This window comes from Musca vetustissima, unplaced genomic scaffold (genome assembly GCF_032173495.1).
Source record: "Musca vetustissima isolate MV318-11 ecotype Yass unplaced genomic scaffold, APGP_CSIRO_Mvet_v1 utg4091, whole genome shotgun sequence".
NCBI lineage: Eukaryota > Metazoa > Arthropoda > Insecta > Diptera > Muscidae > Musca > Musca vetustissima.
Genome location: NW_026884591.1, coordinates 181988 through 198668, shown reverse-complemented (window position 1 = coordinate 198668; position 16681 = coordinate 181988). Strand labels below are relative to the sequence as shown.

Genomic DNA, 16681 nt, shown 5'->3' with positions numbered 1-16681 from the left:
CTACAACAGATCCACCCAACATCATCATGCAAGTGTGTGAGAATACGTGTGTATGTATGTTAACATAACATAAATGCGCTAAAAAGCCCATTAGCCAAATGAACATTGTATAAAAGTTTTATTTCCTTTTTCATAATCCAGATCCCTTCATAACAACAATAAAATGACAGGACACAGTGGCAGGGGTAATAAATGAGCATATCAAAATTTCTAGGATAAGGAAAGGATTTTATGAAGGCAAATTTTTCTCAAGGCTCTACAAAATGCGTGGATTTTTTAAAGAATATTTTCTCTAGGCTCTGTAGGGGGCGTGGATTTTTTAAAGAATATTTTCTCAAGGCTCTACAGAAGGCGTGGATTTTTTAAAGAATATTTTATCAAGGCTCTATAGAAGGCGTGGATTTTTTAAAGAATATTTTCTCTAGGCTCTATAGAGGGCGTGGATTTTTTACAGATTATTTTTTCAAGAAGGCGTGGATTTTTTAAAGAAACGGCTCTGCACAAGGCGTGCATTTTTTAAAAAATATTTTCTCAAGGCTCTACAGAAGGCGTGGATTTTTTAAAGAATATTTTCTCAAGGCTCTACAGAAGGCGTGAATTTTTTAAAGAATATTTTTTCAAGGCTCTACACAAGGCGTGGATTTTTTAAAGAATATTTTCTCAAGGCTCTACACAAAGCGTGGATTTTTTAAAGAATATTTTCTCAAGGTTCTACAGAAGGCGTGGATTTTTTTGAAGAATATTTTCTCAAGGCTCTACAGAAGGCGTGTATTTTTTAAAGAATATTTCTCAAGGCTCTACACAAGGCGTGGATTTTTTAAATTATTTTTTTTTTTGTCAAGGCTCTACACAAGGCGTGGATTTTTTAAAGTATTTTTTTTTCAAGGCTCTACACAAGGCGTGGATTTTTTAAAGTATTTTTTTTCAAGGCTCTACACAAGGCGTGGATTTTTTAAAGAATATTTTTCAGGGCCCAAAAACAAGGCGTGGATTTTTTAAAGAATATTTTTCAGGGCCCAAAAACAAGGCGTGGATTTTTTAAAGAATATTTTTCAGGGCCCAAAAACAAGGCGTGGATTTTTTAAAGAATATTTTTCAGGGCCCAAAAACAAGGCGTGGATTTTTTAAAGAATATTTTTCAGGGCCCAAAAACAAGGCGTGGATTTTTTAAAGAATATTTTTCAGGGCCCAAAAACAAGGCGTGGATTTTTTAAAGAATATTTTTCAGGGCCCAAAAACAAGGCGTGGATTTTTTAAAGAATATTTTTCAGGGCCCAAAAACAAGGCGTGGATTTTTTAAAGAATATTTTTCAGGGCCCAAAAACAAGGCGTGGATTTTTTAAAGAATATTTTTCAGGGCCCAAAAACAAGGCGTGGATTTTTTAAAGAATATTTTTCAGGGCCCAAAAACAAGGCGTGGATTTTTTAAAGAATATTTTTCAGGGCCCAAAAACAAGCCTCTACAGAGAGCGTGGAGGCGTGGATTTTTCAAAGAATATTTATTCAAGCCTCTATAGAGAGGGTGGAGGCGTGGATTTTTCAAAGAATATTTTCTCAAGGCTCTATAGAGTGCGTGGATTTTTTTAAAGAATATTTTTAGGTTTTTATACCCTACACAACTATGTTGTCAGGGTATTATAGCTTTGTGTAGCCGCGAAATATTGGTCCTAGACCCACCTTTAAGTATACCGATTGTCATATCTTTACTAGCTGTGTCGATCTTGACATGTGTGTCCGTCCGTCTGTCCATTATAATTTGTAAACACGATACCGGCCACAGTTATGGACCAATCTTCACGAAATTTTTGTATGTAGGATGGGATCTGGCCAATGAAAGCTTGGTAAAGATCGGTTAATATTTAGGAGATGAAATGGACCAAAAACTTTATTTTTGTCTAATTTTCTGTTCGCTCCAGAGGCCGCAATTATGGCCCGAACATCGTGAATTGGACAAATATTGGGAGTTTGGTGCATCATTCACAAAAAATCGGACGAAACTGTATATGGGAGTTATATCTAAATCTGAACCGATTTTAACTAAAAATTGCAGACATCAGTCTGAACCTAATTCAGAACTCTGTGCAAAATTTTGTCCCAATCGGACAAATATTAGGAGTTTCGTGTATCATTCACCAAAAAATCGGACGAAACTATATATAGGAGCTATATCTAAATCTGAATCGATTTTAACAAAACTTCGCAGACATCAGTCTGGATCTAATTCAGAACTCTGTGCAAAATTTTGTGCCAATCGGAGAAATAAAATCGAACGGCTATATATATATGGGAGCTATATCTAAATCTGAACCGGTTCCGCACACATAATCATGAACTTGATTCAGTGCGCTGTGCAAAATTTTTTCCAATCGGACAAATATTGGGAGTTTCATTTACATAAAATCGGACGAAACTATTTATGGGAGCTATATCTAAATCTGGACCGTTTTTTTGCAATTTCAATAGGGTTTGTCCTTGGGCCAAATAAATGAACTGTGCCAAATTTCATCCAAATCGGATCATAAATGCGACCTGTACTTTGTTTGCAATTTAACATGGGCAGAAGGACGTGCATAAATCGACTTAGAAAGTGATTCTATGCATATTCTCAAAAGGAACCATGTGTCTATCTCGATTCCTTTTGCCTGTTACAAACATATGCACAAAGACATACTACCCTGCACCACAGTGTGGTAAAGGGTATAATAAATAAATAACACATTTTCAAAACATACCCGTAATTCGTTTGATCAAAGCTTTCAATTCGTCATCTTTGGTCTGTTCTTCGATGATTTGATAGTAGATCAGCAGGCCCGTGGCATTGTTCGCGGTCATACAGGCAGGCCACAATAAACCAAGGCGATTTATTGGCAACTCTGGCGGTCAGCTTTGGAGAAGGGGTCGGGCCAAACAATGAGCATGCCTATTTTAATAAAGATCGGTTAAAATTTAGCGGGTCAAATGGACCTGACTTTTGTGTGAAAAATGACAAAATTTGCATTCTATAGCGTATAGATTTACCCCTGAATGACCTAGGCCCGAGAAGTTGTTAGTATATCCAAGAGGAGTGATTGACATTTAAATAGATTCCAATTATATGGTCGTATGTACTCGGATGTGGGAGTTACACTTAAATATTTACATGTGCTTACGTATTCAGTTATTATTTAGTAACCCATTACCACACTAGAGGTGCGGAAATATAACGCTGTTCGATTTGAAATTTTCCATGGGTTCCACTTATGGTCAGTGACAACGTCTACAATTGTCGGTGATGATCAGATAATATTTTTAGGATGAAGGGGACTGAAAACTTAATTTTTTCGAAATATTGCCCAAGCTCAGAATGTAGAACCACAGAAAGTTAGATTTTCGTGGAAGTTGTGTAGGGTATCATATGGTCGGTCCCGTCCGACTATACTGCTCCGTTCACTGTTTTTTTTTTTTTTTTTGCCAATGCCCCACTGTTCCCACCTTGACAGTAATGTGTGTGACTTAAGTGCATATTTAACATGTCATGTTTATTCGCGTGGGGACCAAATGTCAAAATAGCAACTATAACAGCAAACGTAACGAACCACAAACCTTACAAAATGGAAAATGGCATTTTCGTAAAGGGTAGTAACAACTACACTCATACATTGACAATATGCCTATCGTGACATATGGCTATTATCCGAATGAAATGGGTGAGAACTGAACACTAACTGGTGTTTCAATATGCGATTACTTTTCTCGAAAATTTAATTTTCAAAGAAAAATTAACCCCTTTTGGGGGAATATAATAAAATTTAAATTCTATTTGAATTATTAAACGGTTGGGTAAAACTTCAATATTTCGTAAATATTTATCCTTGTTAGTGATAGAGTGAAGATTTATGTATTTCGATTTTTAAAGAATATTTATTCAAGCCTCTACAGAGAGCGTGGATATTTTAAAGAATATTTTTAGGTTTTTATACCCTACACAACTATATTGTCAGTGTATTGTAGCTTTGTGCGGCCCCAAAAGTTTAAGTATACCGATAGTCATATCTCGACTAGCTGAGTCGATCTAGACATGTGTATTCGTCCGTCCGTCTGTCCGTCCGGGTTGGGTAAAACTTCAAAATTTCGTAAATATTTATCCTTGTTAGTGATAGAGTGAAGATTTATGTATTTCGATTCCGGTTGGAATCTTTTGAAAGTTTTAAATTTCTCCGCCTTCTGACTTCTCCTAGTACAAAGAACTTTTGAAGACATTTCCAACGGTATAGGCACAGTCATGGTCTACATGAGATATGATGATGTAAAGTGGTCGATGTGTCTATCATGTCCTTTTGAATTTGTGTGTATAAATTATAGACGTCGACACAATTGTCCTTGTAAAAACTTGAGTCCTACAATAATCCTGTTTGAAACCTGAAAAATGTAACAGAATGTCTGACTTACTACTACCCATTTCATCTATACCCATCAACGATTGTAAGGATATAAAACCTATAAAAATTTTAAATTTAATTAAATTTATTTTTTATTACTATTATTTTTTCATGTTTTCTGTCTCCCGTGTTTTGACATGAACTCAAGATTTTTTGTTTTCTCCTTTTCTTGTAACCAATTTCAGCATTTAATCGATTTAATTTCAAATTTGAAAAAACTACAGTTTTTTTTTGTTTTCAACACCATCCTCATCATCGTCGTCCGACCAATTTGTCAACTTTAATTAAAAATCATTGAAGCGGATGTTGTTCGTTTTGATAGTAGTTTAATATCCGGCTCTCTGTCCATGATGGTTAAAAAAATATATAGGACAACATGTCAATGTATACACTCGACCATAGAACCACACGTGTATACACGTATGTTATTTTGTATGTGTTTAACGATTTAATGGGTTGTGCCGGTATTGATTTTTATATTTGAAAAATATTTTTTTGGAACTAAAAGCCTGGCATTTTTAAAAGAATATTTATAGATTTAAAAAAAATATTTTATAGATTTAAAAAAATATTTTTTAGTGAATATTCCAATTTTTTCAAAGCTTTTTTAAAAATTTACCGATTTTTTCTGAGACATGGTTTTTTTAAGAATATTCCATTTTTTTCAAGAATATTCCATTTTTAGATATTTAGAAATATTTCTGAATTGCAAATTGAAAACTCTAAGGGTCCACTTTTAACAGATTGTTTCAAAACTCATTCAATAATTTGTCTTAAAAGCTCTGATATCTAATTGTTAAATAAGTTGTGTGAAAGCTATGTGCACTTATCGTGGAGGTTTTATGAATATTTAAGAAGCTAATTTGAAAGATTTTTTGGAAGCTTTATGAACTATTCTGAAAGCTGTAAGCTCTTAGCTTTAATTATATACAAATTAGAGGGTTCTAAGCTGTATTTATTAATGATTTGTCGAAAGCTCTAAGATCTAATAGTTCAAAGGTTGGATGCTTAAAGAATACTTTTGTAAGCTTAAAGCTTGAATTTTAATTTTTCAAAACCATTAAGGCAAATATTTCTTGAAAGACATGGGTAGTTAAAGAATAGTTCAAGGACTTTAGGAGCTTTAAAGAATATTTTTAAAAGGCTGTTAAGAGCTTTAATCTTGGATTTGTTAAATAAAATGTTTACAAGGCTTTTAGGAGTTTTAAACGTAGATTTTTTGAAATAATGTTTTTATAAGACCTTTAAGAGCTTTAAGCGTGGCCTCTTGAAATAATATGTTTACAGGGCTTTTGAGAGCTTTAATAGTGGATTATATAAAAAATATTTTTTCAATCGTCATAGGAATCGAGGATTTTTTAATTATTATATTTACAAAGCCTTTAAGAGCTTTTTTCAAGGATCATATTAGTCGTGGATGTTTTAAAGAATATTTTCCCAATCGTAAATGTTTTAAAATATATTTTTTAAAGATTTTAAGACATTTAAGAGCTTAAACAGTAGTCGATTTTTTTGAAAGGCCCTCTAGAGCTTTAAGCTTAAGATTTTCAAAATATTTTTGGATATTTTTTAATAATTTTTGTTTTTTTTTTCAAATTTCCTCACATCTAAATATATCATTCCAATACAGTTTTACTAGGCCTTTAAGAGCTTTAATCGTGGATTTTTTAATGAATATCTTTACAAAGCTTTTAAAAGAGCTTTAATCCTGAATTTTTGTAAGATTATTTTTACAAAACTATTAGAGCTTTTAAAAGTGATTTATATAGTATACGATATTTTTTAAGAGCCCTTAATAGCTTTACAAGATTTAGATTTTTTGTAATTTTCCTCCCATCCCAATATTTTATTCCAATATATTTAACGTCCATAGTTTCAATTTCAAATTACTTTAGCAGAACTTTCGAACACATGTATATAGATAGAGAGTGGTCGCTATTATTTCACTTTCATTTCGATTTTTTTTTTTTTTTTTGTAGTTAGCAACTGAATAAATTGAATGACACTAAATACTGAGATCCTTGACAAACTGCTGACACACAAATAGATGTGGAGCTTAAAAAAACGACCACATGAAAGCTTCTTTCGTCCTTGGACACATTTCAGCGACTAATTTTGATTGGCATGGAATATTAGAGGTTCAAATGTTCCGACAAGAGAACAGTTCATTTAGAATGATGTCCTGCAAAAGGTTATTACTTTCCAAAAACAGTTTGGAAATTTAAAGGGAGGTACACACATGTGGCGAAATTTGTTAACTTAAACCAGGAATTTATAACTCTCTGTTGATATTATCATAAATAACAGTTCAAATTCCTCCAACAGTTATGTTATCGAACATAAATCGATAATTACCCTACAGATTTATGATTATGAGAAAATAGCTTGCCATGTCTAGATTAGGTGGACCTTTGGTTTATAAATTTCATTTAAATTAAGATAATTCGGAGGGAGTGAGGGACAGAGGTTTCTAAATTAGTACGAGTCCATTACGAAGTTTTTTTTAATATTAGAAAGTTTATATTCTATACTATAGATATTATTGCGATTCTGGTGTAATAATTTTTTAATTGCGGATTTTTTTTCTCTGGCAAAAATAATAACCAAAACGTGTGAATTTAGCCCAGTCATTTGATTCACGTGTTCATTAAAAATCCATAGATTGATTTTTGTGAAGGTTCACATGATACACCAGATGTTTATGGCATGTTCAATTGTGTTTAAATTTATTTATAATCTTTATTTATAATCTAAACGGGTTCGTAAACAATTGCTAATAGTTATCAGGGAGGCACAGTGTTTCAAAAACGAAAATGATACAAAAAGGACCAAGTTTATGTATGGAATTTTAAAGAGTTTTTTCAAGGGTCCACAGAAGGTGTGAATTTTTTCAAGAATAGTTTTATTCGAGGGTTCACAGAAGGGGTAGACTTTCTAAAGAATATTTTTTCAAGGGTCCACAGAAGGTGTAGATTCTTAAACCATTTTTTCAAGGGTCTACAGAAGGCGTAGATTCTTAAAGCATTTTTTTCAAGGATCCACAGAAGGCGTGGATTTTTTTAAGAATATTGTTATTCAAGGGTTCACAGAAGGGGTAGATTTTTTTAAAGAATATTTTTATTCAAGGGTTCACAGAAGGGGTAGACTTTTTAAAGAATATTTTTTAAGGGTCCACAGAAGGCGTAGATTCTTAAAGCATTTTTTCAATGGTCCACAGATGGCGTGAATTTTTAAAGAATATTTTTCAAGGGTCCACCGAAGTCGTGCATTTTTAAAGAATATTTTTTAAAGGGTCCACAGAAGGCGTGTATTTTTTCAAGAATTTTTTTATTCAAGGGTCCACAGAAGGGGTAGACTTTTTAAAGAATATTTTTTTCAAGGGTCCACAGAAGGCGTAGATTCTTAAAGCATTTTTTCAGGGGTCCACAGATGGCGTGCATTTTTAAAGAATATTTTTTCAAGGGTTCACAGAAGGCTTAATTTTTTCAAAAATATTTTTATTCAAGGGTCCAATTTGTTCAAGAATATATTTCTTCAAGGGTTTACAGAAGGGGTAGACTTTTTAAAGAATATTTTTTCAAGGGTCCACAGAAGGTGTAGATTCTTAAAACATTTTTTCAAGGGTCCACAGAAGGCGTGCATTTTTAAAGAATATTTTTCAAGGGTCCACCGAAGTTGTGCATTTTTAAAGAATATTTTTTTAAAGGGTCCACAGAAGGCGTGTATTTTTTCAAGAATATTTTTATTAAAGGGTTCACAGAAGGGGTAGACTTTTTAAAGAATATTTTTTCAAGGGTCCACACAAGGCGTAGATTCTTAAAACATTTTTTCAGGGGTCCACAGATGGCGTGCATTTTTAAAGAATATTTTTCAAGGGTTCACAGAAGGCGTAATTTTTTCAAGAATATTTTTATTCAAGGGTCCAATTTGTTCAAGAATATATTTCTTCAAGGGTTTACAGAAGGGGTAGACTTTTTAAAGAATATTTTTTCAAGGGTCCACAGAAGGCGTAGATTCTTAAAGCATTTTTCAAGGGTCCACAGGAGGTTCATATTCAGAGCATATCACTGTGTTTATTGTTGTTGTTTTTTGTATCATTTTCAAATCAAAATCGAACATCATAAATTCAACAACAATGTATAAATATATCAATAATAATATAGACCTATACTAACTATCCCGACCGTACCATCATATAATCACAAAATACAAACCTCCATAATTAGATTATAAACTTCGAAGAAAATGAAAAACGAACACACACACCCCTCAACAAGAAACATTTATTGGTGGCCAGAAAGAAGAAAATTTACAATTGGCGATTAAAAATTTAAACACTTTGGAGGCTTAAAAAACACCAACGACAACAGATTCGATAAGATTAGCGATTATTGATACCACCGTCAACCATTGGCCAGCCATCTTTTTCCACGATAGATGGATTCAGTGCCAATTTGTCGATGGCCAAATACGGCTAAGTGAGACGTTCGTTTAGAATAGAAAAAATAAATATTTCGGGGTAAAGGTGAAGGAGAAGAATTTAGTTCGGACTTTCCAAAAAATCCACGGGAATAATGGTGTCACGTTATTTGTGTTGTCTGGCAGTGTCACTTTTTGTGGCATCGGTGGTATTGGCTCACGATCATGGTTAGTATACAAATCCACGCCTTGTGTTGGTTCTTTGAAAACAATATTTTTTAATAAAAATCCAGGCCTTGTGTGGGCCCCTATAAAATATGTTGTTTTTTCTGACCACGACTTCTGTTGGTCCTTGAAAAAAAAATTTAAATCCACGCCATGTGTGGGACCTTACAAAATGTTTTTTTAAAAAAATTGTAAAATATTTTTTTTTTAAATCAACGCCTTCTGTTGGTCCCTAAAATTATTTTTTTTTAAATCAACGCCTTCTGTTGGTCCCTAAAAATATTTTTAAAAAATCCAAGCCTGTCTGAGACCTTGAAAAAAGAATTTAAAAAATTGATTTGTTGGTTTCTGAATTTTATTGTTTAAAAATTACGTCTTGATATTTGTTCTATTTATATAACTGACTTGCTTATCATTTGTTTGATATATAATTAGATTAATATTTTATTATGGTTCTGATCGGATTTTAATCTTTATTGCCTCGTGTCACCTAATCAGTTCCCAGGTTCCTTGACCATTGAAAAAATTCAAATATTTTTTATTCACTTTTTCCAGACCATGCCAGATCCCGTTCCGCCGTACCACATTCCGTTAAATTTGAAGAGGAACGTCAAACCGAATATTGGGTAAATAAGGGCCAGAATATTTTGGCCCAAAAATTGGCTCAACATGAAAAGTTGAATACGAATAAGGCCAAGAATATTATCATGTTTTTGGGTGATGGTATGTCCGTGCACACTGTGACAGCCACACGTAACTTTATGGGTGATAGTTCGGAACAGGTGTACTTTGAGACCTTCCCCTATTTTGGTCTATCAAAAACCTATTGTGTTGATCGCCAGGTGGCCGATTCGGCTTGTACCGCCACTGCCTATTTGGGTGGTGTCAAGGGTAACTACGGCACCATTGGTGTCAATGCCAATGTCCCCCGTTATGATTGCTTGGCTGGACAAAATCCCGCCTTTTGGGTGGAGAGCATTGCCAAATGGGCTCAGGATGCTGGCAAAGATACTGGTTTGGTGACAACCGCCCGTGTTACCCATGCCTCTCCGGCTGGTGTTTATGCTCATATCGCTCAACGTGGTTGGGAAAATGATGCCGAGATAGAAGATGCCGGTTGCAGTTCCATTGATAATGTCGATATTGCCCGTCAATTGGTCGAATGGGATGTGGGCCGTAAACTCAAGGTTATTATGGGTGGTGGTCGTCGCAATTTCCTCAACTCAACTGTCAACGATGAGGAGGGTATCCCTGGTATGCGTCGTGATGGTCGTAATCTAATCAAAGATTGGTTGGACGATAAGAAACGCCTCAATGCCAATGCCTCTTATGTTTGGTCCCGCAAAGGTCTCAACTCTGTGGATTTGGATAAGACCGAATATCTCTTGGGTTTGTTTAGCTCTTCGCATTGTCCCTATCATGGTGATTTGGAACGTAGCCGTTTGACTATGGCCGATCCTTCGTTAAGTGAAATGACCGAAGCGGCCTTGAAAATTTTGAAAAAGAACGACAATGGTTTCTTCCTGTTTGTGGAGGGTGCACGCATTGACATGGCCCATCATGATACCAGGGCTCGTAAGTCCCTCGAAGATACCGATGAAATGGCTAAGGCTGTTGGCATTGCCAGGGAAATGTTCTCGGAAGATGACACCTTGATTGTCGTGACCTCAGATCATTCACACACCATGACCATTAATGGATATCCGGTAAGGAGCAAAAAATAAACTTTTCTCATGATCCAATTTTTTAATAATTGTGTATTTTTTCAGTACCGTGACCAAGAAATCACTGGCCTGGCTCCGGACATGGCCGATGACAACTTGCCCTATACAATTTTGTCATATGCCAATGGTCCTGGTTACTACTCCACCTATGGCTCGACGGGTCGTAAACTCATCACAGAAAAGAATGTCGCAAATGCCAAATATGAATATATGGCCACAGTACCATTGGATTCGGAAACCCATGGTGGTGATGATGTTGGTGTCTTTGCCTCCGGACCCTATGCTCACTATTTCAGTGGCAATTATGAGCAAACAAATATTCCAGCCATGATGGCAAAGGCTGCCAATATTGGTCCCTTTGCTTCAGTGGGTGTCTAAAATAAAGGAATTAGTTTTAAATATTAATTTTTATACAACTATGCGGATTTTTTTAATAATAAAAAAATAAAAAAAATAAAATTTGGGAAAAATATTCAGAAGGCTTGAGTCTATAGAGGGGTTGCATTTTTTTAAAGAATATTTTTTCAAGGGTCTATAGAAGGCGTGGATTTTTTAAAGAATATTTTTTTCAGGGGTCTATAGAAGGCGTGGATTTTTTCAAGAATATTTTTTCAAGGGTCTATAGAAGGCGTGGATTATTTCAAGAATATTTTTTCAAGGGTCTATAGAAGGCGTGGATTTTTTCAAGGGTCTATAGAAGGCGTGGATTTTTTCAAGAATATTTTTTCAAGGGTCTAAAGAAGGCGTGGATTTTTTCAAGGGTCTATAGAAGGCGTGGATTTTTTCAAGAATATTTTTTCAAGGGTCTAAAGAAGGCGTGGATTTTTTCAAGGGTCTATAGAAGGCGTGGATTTTTTCAAGAATATTTTTTCAAGGGTCTATAGAAGGCGTGGATTTTTTCAAGAATATTTTTTCAAGGGTCTATAGAAGGCGTGGATTTTTTCAAGAATATTTTTTTCAGGGGCCTGTAGAAGCCGTGGATTTTTTCATGAATATTTTTTCAAAGGTCTATAGAAGGCGTGTTTTTTTTTCAAGAATATTTTTTCAATGGTCTATAGAAGGCGTGGATTTTTTCAAGGGTCTATAGAAGTCGTGGATTTTTTAAAGAATATTTTTTTCAGGGGTCTATAGAAGGCGTGGATTTTTTCAAGAATATTTTTTCAAGGGTCTATAGAAGGCGTGGATTATTCCAAGAATATTTTTTCAAGGGTCTATAGAAGGCGTGGATTTTTTTAAGAATATTTTTTCAAGGGTCTATAGAAGGCGTGGATTTTTTCAAGGGTCTATAGAAGGCGTGGATTTTTTCAAGAATATTTTTTCAAGGGTCTATAGAAGGCGTGGATTTTTTCAAGAATATTTTTTTCAGGGGCCTGTAGAAGCCGTGGATTTTTTCAAGAATATTTTTGCAAAGGTCTTTAGAAGGCGTGGTTTTTTTTCAAGAATATTTTTTCCAGGGTCTATAGAAGGCGTGGATTTTTTCAAGGGTCTATAGAAGTCGTGGATTTTTTAAAGAATATTTTTTTCAGGGGTCTATAGAAGTCGTGGATTTTTTAAAGAATATTTTTTTCAGGGGTCTATATAAGGCGTGGATTTTTTCAAGAATATTTTTTCAAGGGTCTATAGAGGTCGTGGATTTTTTCAAGGATCTATAGAAGGCGTGGATTTTTTCAAGGGTCTATAAAAGGCGAGGAAAGAAAATTTTTTTAAGGGGTCTATAGATGGCGTGGAACGAATTTTTTTTTCAAGGATCTATAGAAAGCGTGGATTTTTTTAATAATAATTTTTCAATGTTCAAAAAAAGGCGTGGATTTTTTAAATAATATTTTTTCAATGTCCAAAAAAAGGCGTGGATTTTTCAAGATTATTTTTTCAATATTCAAAAAAAGGCTTGGTTTTTTTTAAGAATATGTTTTTAATAGGCAAAAGAGGCGTGGTGCATAACATGACCCTTCGAGCTACGCCACTGCCTCAAATCTCCCTTTTCGTGACATTTCTTTCGTGTTTTATTTTGTTTTCTTGCATCCCCCTTTTACCTTCCATTCTTCTTCTTTCACTTGTATTCCCCGTTATTTAAAAAATCTAACCCCTCATTTGGAGGAGACTAAAGACCTCTCTCTCGAACTGAAACCTTGAAATGTTTCTGCAGCGATCTTGGCTTATTTGTCGGGTGTGTATGGAGCAGAAACATGGAATGGTTGATCTATTCTCAGAGGTTTCCGACAAACCCATTTGGAACATTTTAAGGGATTGTGGTGGTATACCGGTAAATTTGAGACTCGAAAACGAAATTTTGTGACCTCATGCCTACCCTCCATTTAAGGTACGTCGAAGAGATAATCTGCCGGACAAAATATGTGCCGATTGTTTGGATCGACTATGGAAGGCCTATGCCTTTCGTTTGGATTGTCAACGGGCCCATAGGCAAATAACACAGGTGGTCCAGCCAAATACCAAGGATGAGGAAGAATTTCTAACAGATCATGAAATGAATAGGGTAAGGAAAAGGAGAGAGAGTGATGGAGGGTGGAGTGTAGATATAGTAATTTCGATATTCGTATGTTACAGTCCATCTCCCTGGAGGACTATCATCAACAGGTCATTGATAAGTTCCAAATGAAAAATGGTTATTATCGCGACTCCATTGATAGTCTGGACACCTTCTCGTCCCTCTCAGCTGATACCATAAATCCACCAAACATATCTACGGGCACAAAATCTTCTACGAATTCCGCAAAAGAGGATGACAACACAAATTCGCCAAATTCCAAGGATGACCAACAACAACTGTCCTCTATGCGTCCGCTCAAGAAACGCATTGTCATGTCCTACAAGAACACCAAAGACCCCATGGTGACACGAAGTAATCGACGTCTTTCGAGGTTGGAATCAAAAAAAGAGAAAAAAATCAAAGCAACCTCTTCCTCCGAATTCCTTTGTAATATCTGTAATAATGTCTATTCCAGTGCGACTCTGTTGAGGCATCACAAATATACCCATCGACGGCCGCATCTATGCAAGTTGGTACTCAATGAAGTGTTTTGTTGGAGTATTTGAATATTCCTTTACCTCCTCCGCCATATATTTATTGTTGTTGTTGTTGTCGTTTGCAGAATCTGTGGTAAGACCTTCAGTCAAGTGCAACAATTACACAGTCACAAAAATTCTCATTCTGGCGAACGGCCATATCCTTGCAGAATGTGTAGTCGGTTCTTTGCCGATATCTCGAATCGTAATAAACATGAAAGGTAAGTACGGACGAATAAGTAACTTAGAGGAAAATATTCATATCTTTTTTTTTTAAATATTTTCCAAAAAAGGAATTTTCACAAGAGATCATCGATGAGAAAACCCGCCAACAACAGCAGCAGCAAATTTGAGTGAGTACTTTAATACAAAAATTCAATAGCGCGATTTTTATTATTAAAACGATATGAGAGGAGCGGAACTTTCAGTATTTGCTTTGATATTTTCCATTATGCGTATCAATAAATGGCATTGTCATTGCCAGCAATTGAAAGCATACTTTTAGGCGCAATTTAGTTGGGTTATCTTATTTGAAATCAACAGAAAATGCTTTTTTGTTGTTTTTTTTTAATTTTTTTTTTAAATGGGAATATGTTTAAATTTGCGACACCACTAGAAAATAGACAGGACCTAATATATAAAATATATAATATGAAAGTTACTATATGTCATGTTTTAATCTCTATGCTATTCCTTTTTATTTTATTTTTTGTATCCTTTCCAGATGTTTAATATGTTCGAAAAACTTCAAAACACCCGAATTGCTAAGAGACCATCATCGTTCAGTCCATCTGAAATCATTGAAGGCATAAATAAATAAATTAAATGAATTAAAATATTTATTCAGAATTCCGGCAAATGGACTAGAGCTAATGAATTTTTAATATTAAAATTTAAGCATTATTTATTTTAGTATGCATGTTTTTTTTAATGAATAAATCTAATAATTTATTAAGAATTTAACATTTAGTATGGAATTGAAATGTGTGTATGAATTTGATAAAAAAAAATAAAATATTGAATATTTTTAAAAATTGTTTAAAAAATCGTTCTCATTTAAAGGTTGGATGTGGCAGATATAGTAAAATAGGTAAAGGGGGAGCTTGCATATTCGAATATGGTTTAATATTGCCATTATCACACTAGAATATTCAAATCACGCCTGTAATAAAAATTTTCGAAATGTGAATGAATGAATTCCTTTTTGTGAAAAAAATGATATTGAAATCGATATTCAGAATAAAATTCACATTTCTTATTTTTCTGAATTTTTATAATAGACATGAAATTTGCACAGGCTAGGAATTTAGCTCTATTTAATGTTCAGTTGTTGTTGTAGCAGCTGGTTCTGTGATACATAAAAATCGGGTGATTCAAAATAACACCTTGTTGAAAATCCTTTAAGTTTGGCATAATTCAGAAAAGGATCTCTTGGTCCATAAATGTTTGGAAGACCTGTTTAAGGCCTCATCGATATATAAAAGATCTGTGGAAGAAGTAATCTATCCAAAGATCTGTCAAATATATCTTCTATCTGGGAATAGATCTCCTATCTGGGAATAGATCTTTTATCTTGTAATAGATCTTTTATCCTCTTCCAAATATCTTCTATTTGTAGAAGACATTGGAAAGTAGTCTTTTGTCTATCGTGGAACTGTTATGGAGGTAGTCTACCTATAGACGAACTGTGGAAGAGGTATTCTATCTATATAAGACTTGTAGAAAAAATCATTTATCTGTAGAAGACCTGTGGAAATGTCTTCCATCTACTGAAAACTAGTGAATGATGTCTTCAATTCACAGATGACATGTGGAAAGGCCATTTATCTATAGTTGACCTGTTAAACGAGTCCTATATATAAAATACTTGTAGATGAGATATTCTATCTATAGAAGACATTTTAAAGCAGTCTTATATATATATAGAACTCTGGTAGAGGTCTTTTATCAATATCAGTCCTGATGTATGGGTCTTCTACCTATGGAAAGGTAAGGTCTTCTACCTAGAGGCCCTCAATTTAAAGAAGAACTGTGAAATAAGTCCTCTTTTTATAGAAGACCTCTGAAAGAGGTCCTCACCTTATAGAAGACATGTGAAAGAGGTCCTCTATATGCAGAAGACCTCTGAAAGAGGTTCCCTATTTATATATGACCTGTGAAAGAGGTTCTCCATATAAAGAAGACATGTGAAAGATGACCTCTATATATTGACCTGTAAAAGAGGTTCTCTACTTATAGAAGGCATGTGAAAGAGGTCCTCTATATACAGAATACCTGTGAATGAGGTCCTATATTTATAGAAGACGTGTGAAACCTCTCCATATATAAAGGAGGTCTTCTATGTATAGAAGACCAGTGAAAAAGGTCATCCCTATATTGAAGACCTGTGAAAAGGTTCTCCATTATTAGAGGACCTGTGAAAGAGGTGCTCCCTATATAGAAGATTAGTGAAAGAGGTCTTCTATGTATGGAAGACCTGTGAAAGAGGTCCTCTATATATAGAAGACCTGTGAAAGAGGTCTTCCCTATATAGAAGATCCGCGAAAGAGGTCTTCTCTATACAGAAGACCTGTAAAAGATATCCTCTATTTTTTATTTTTTTTACTGAAGGCGGGTTCTCCTCCAGCTACACAACTTTCTATTAAAATAGAAGGTATAAGACCATACACCATATGTACACGCCGTTCAACAATCTATGAATCCTTTGATTACTGTTGTATAAAAACGAGAACCTCTTATAAACAATTTTCGCTCAAATTTGTATTCGATGATAAGCTATTTTGCGTTTAGTTCGGTAGATAAAACACGTGGCATGATGAGCGAAAGCTTAACACAGAACCATTTTATATTTTTAAGCCCGTAGGCGTGATT

The 16681-nt window shown here is 34.5% G+C and overlaps 1 protein-coding gene across 1 annotated transcript; it reads left to right on the top strand.

Moving 5' to 3' along the window:
- The first annotated feature begins 9047 nt into the window (after positions 1 to 9047).
- On the top strand, positions 9048 to 11164 carry LOC133331605 (membrane-bound alkaline phosphatase). The gene is made up of 3 exons (XM_061539988.1): positions 9048 to 9065; positions 9618 to 10768; positions 10832 to 11164. The coding sequence occupies exons 2-3, from the start codon at positions 9770 to 9772 to the stop codon at positions 11162 to 11164; spliced, it is 1332 nt and encodes a 443-aa protein (XP_061395972.1). The 5' UTR covers positions 9048 to 9065; positions 9618 to 9769.
- The last annotated feature ends 5517 nt before the right edge of the window (positions 11165 to 16681 follow it).

Coding starts and splice junctions, on each gene's coding strand:
- LOC133331605 (XM_061539988.1), top strand. CDS start 9,770: ATGTTTTTGGGTGATGGTATGTCCGTGCACACTGTGACAGCCACACGT. Junction 10,769..10,831: donor TGACCATTAATGGATATCCG/GTAAGGAGCAAA, acceptor GTATTTTTTCAG/TACCGTGACCAAGAAATCAC.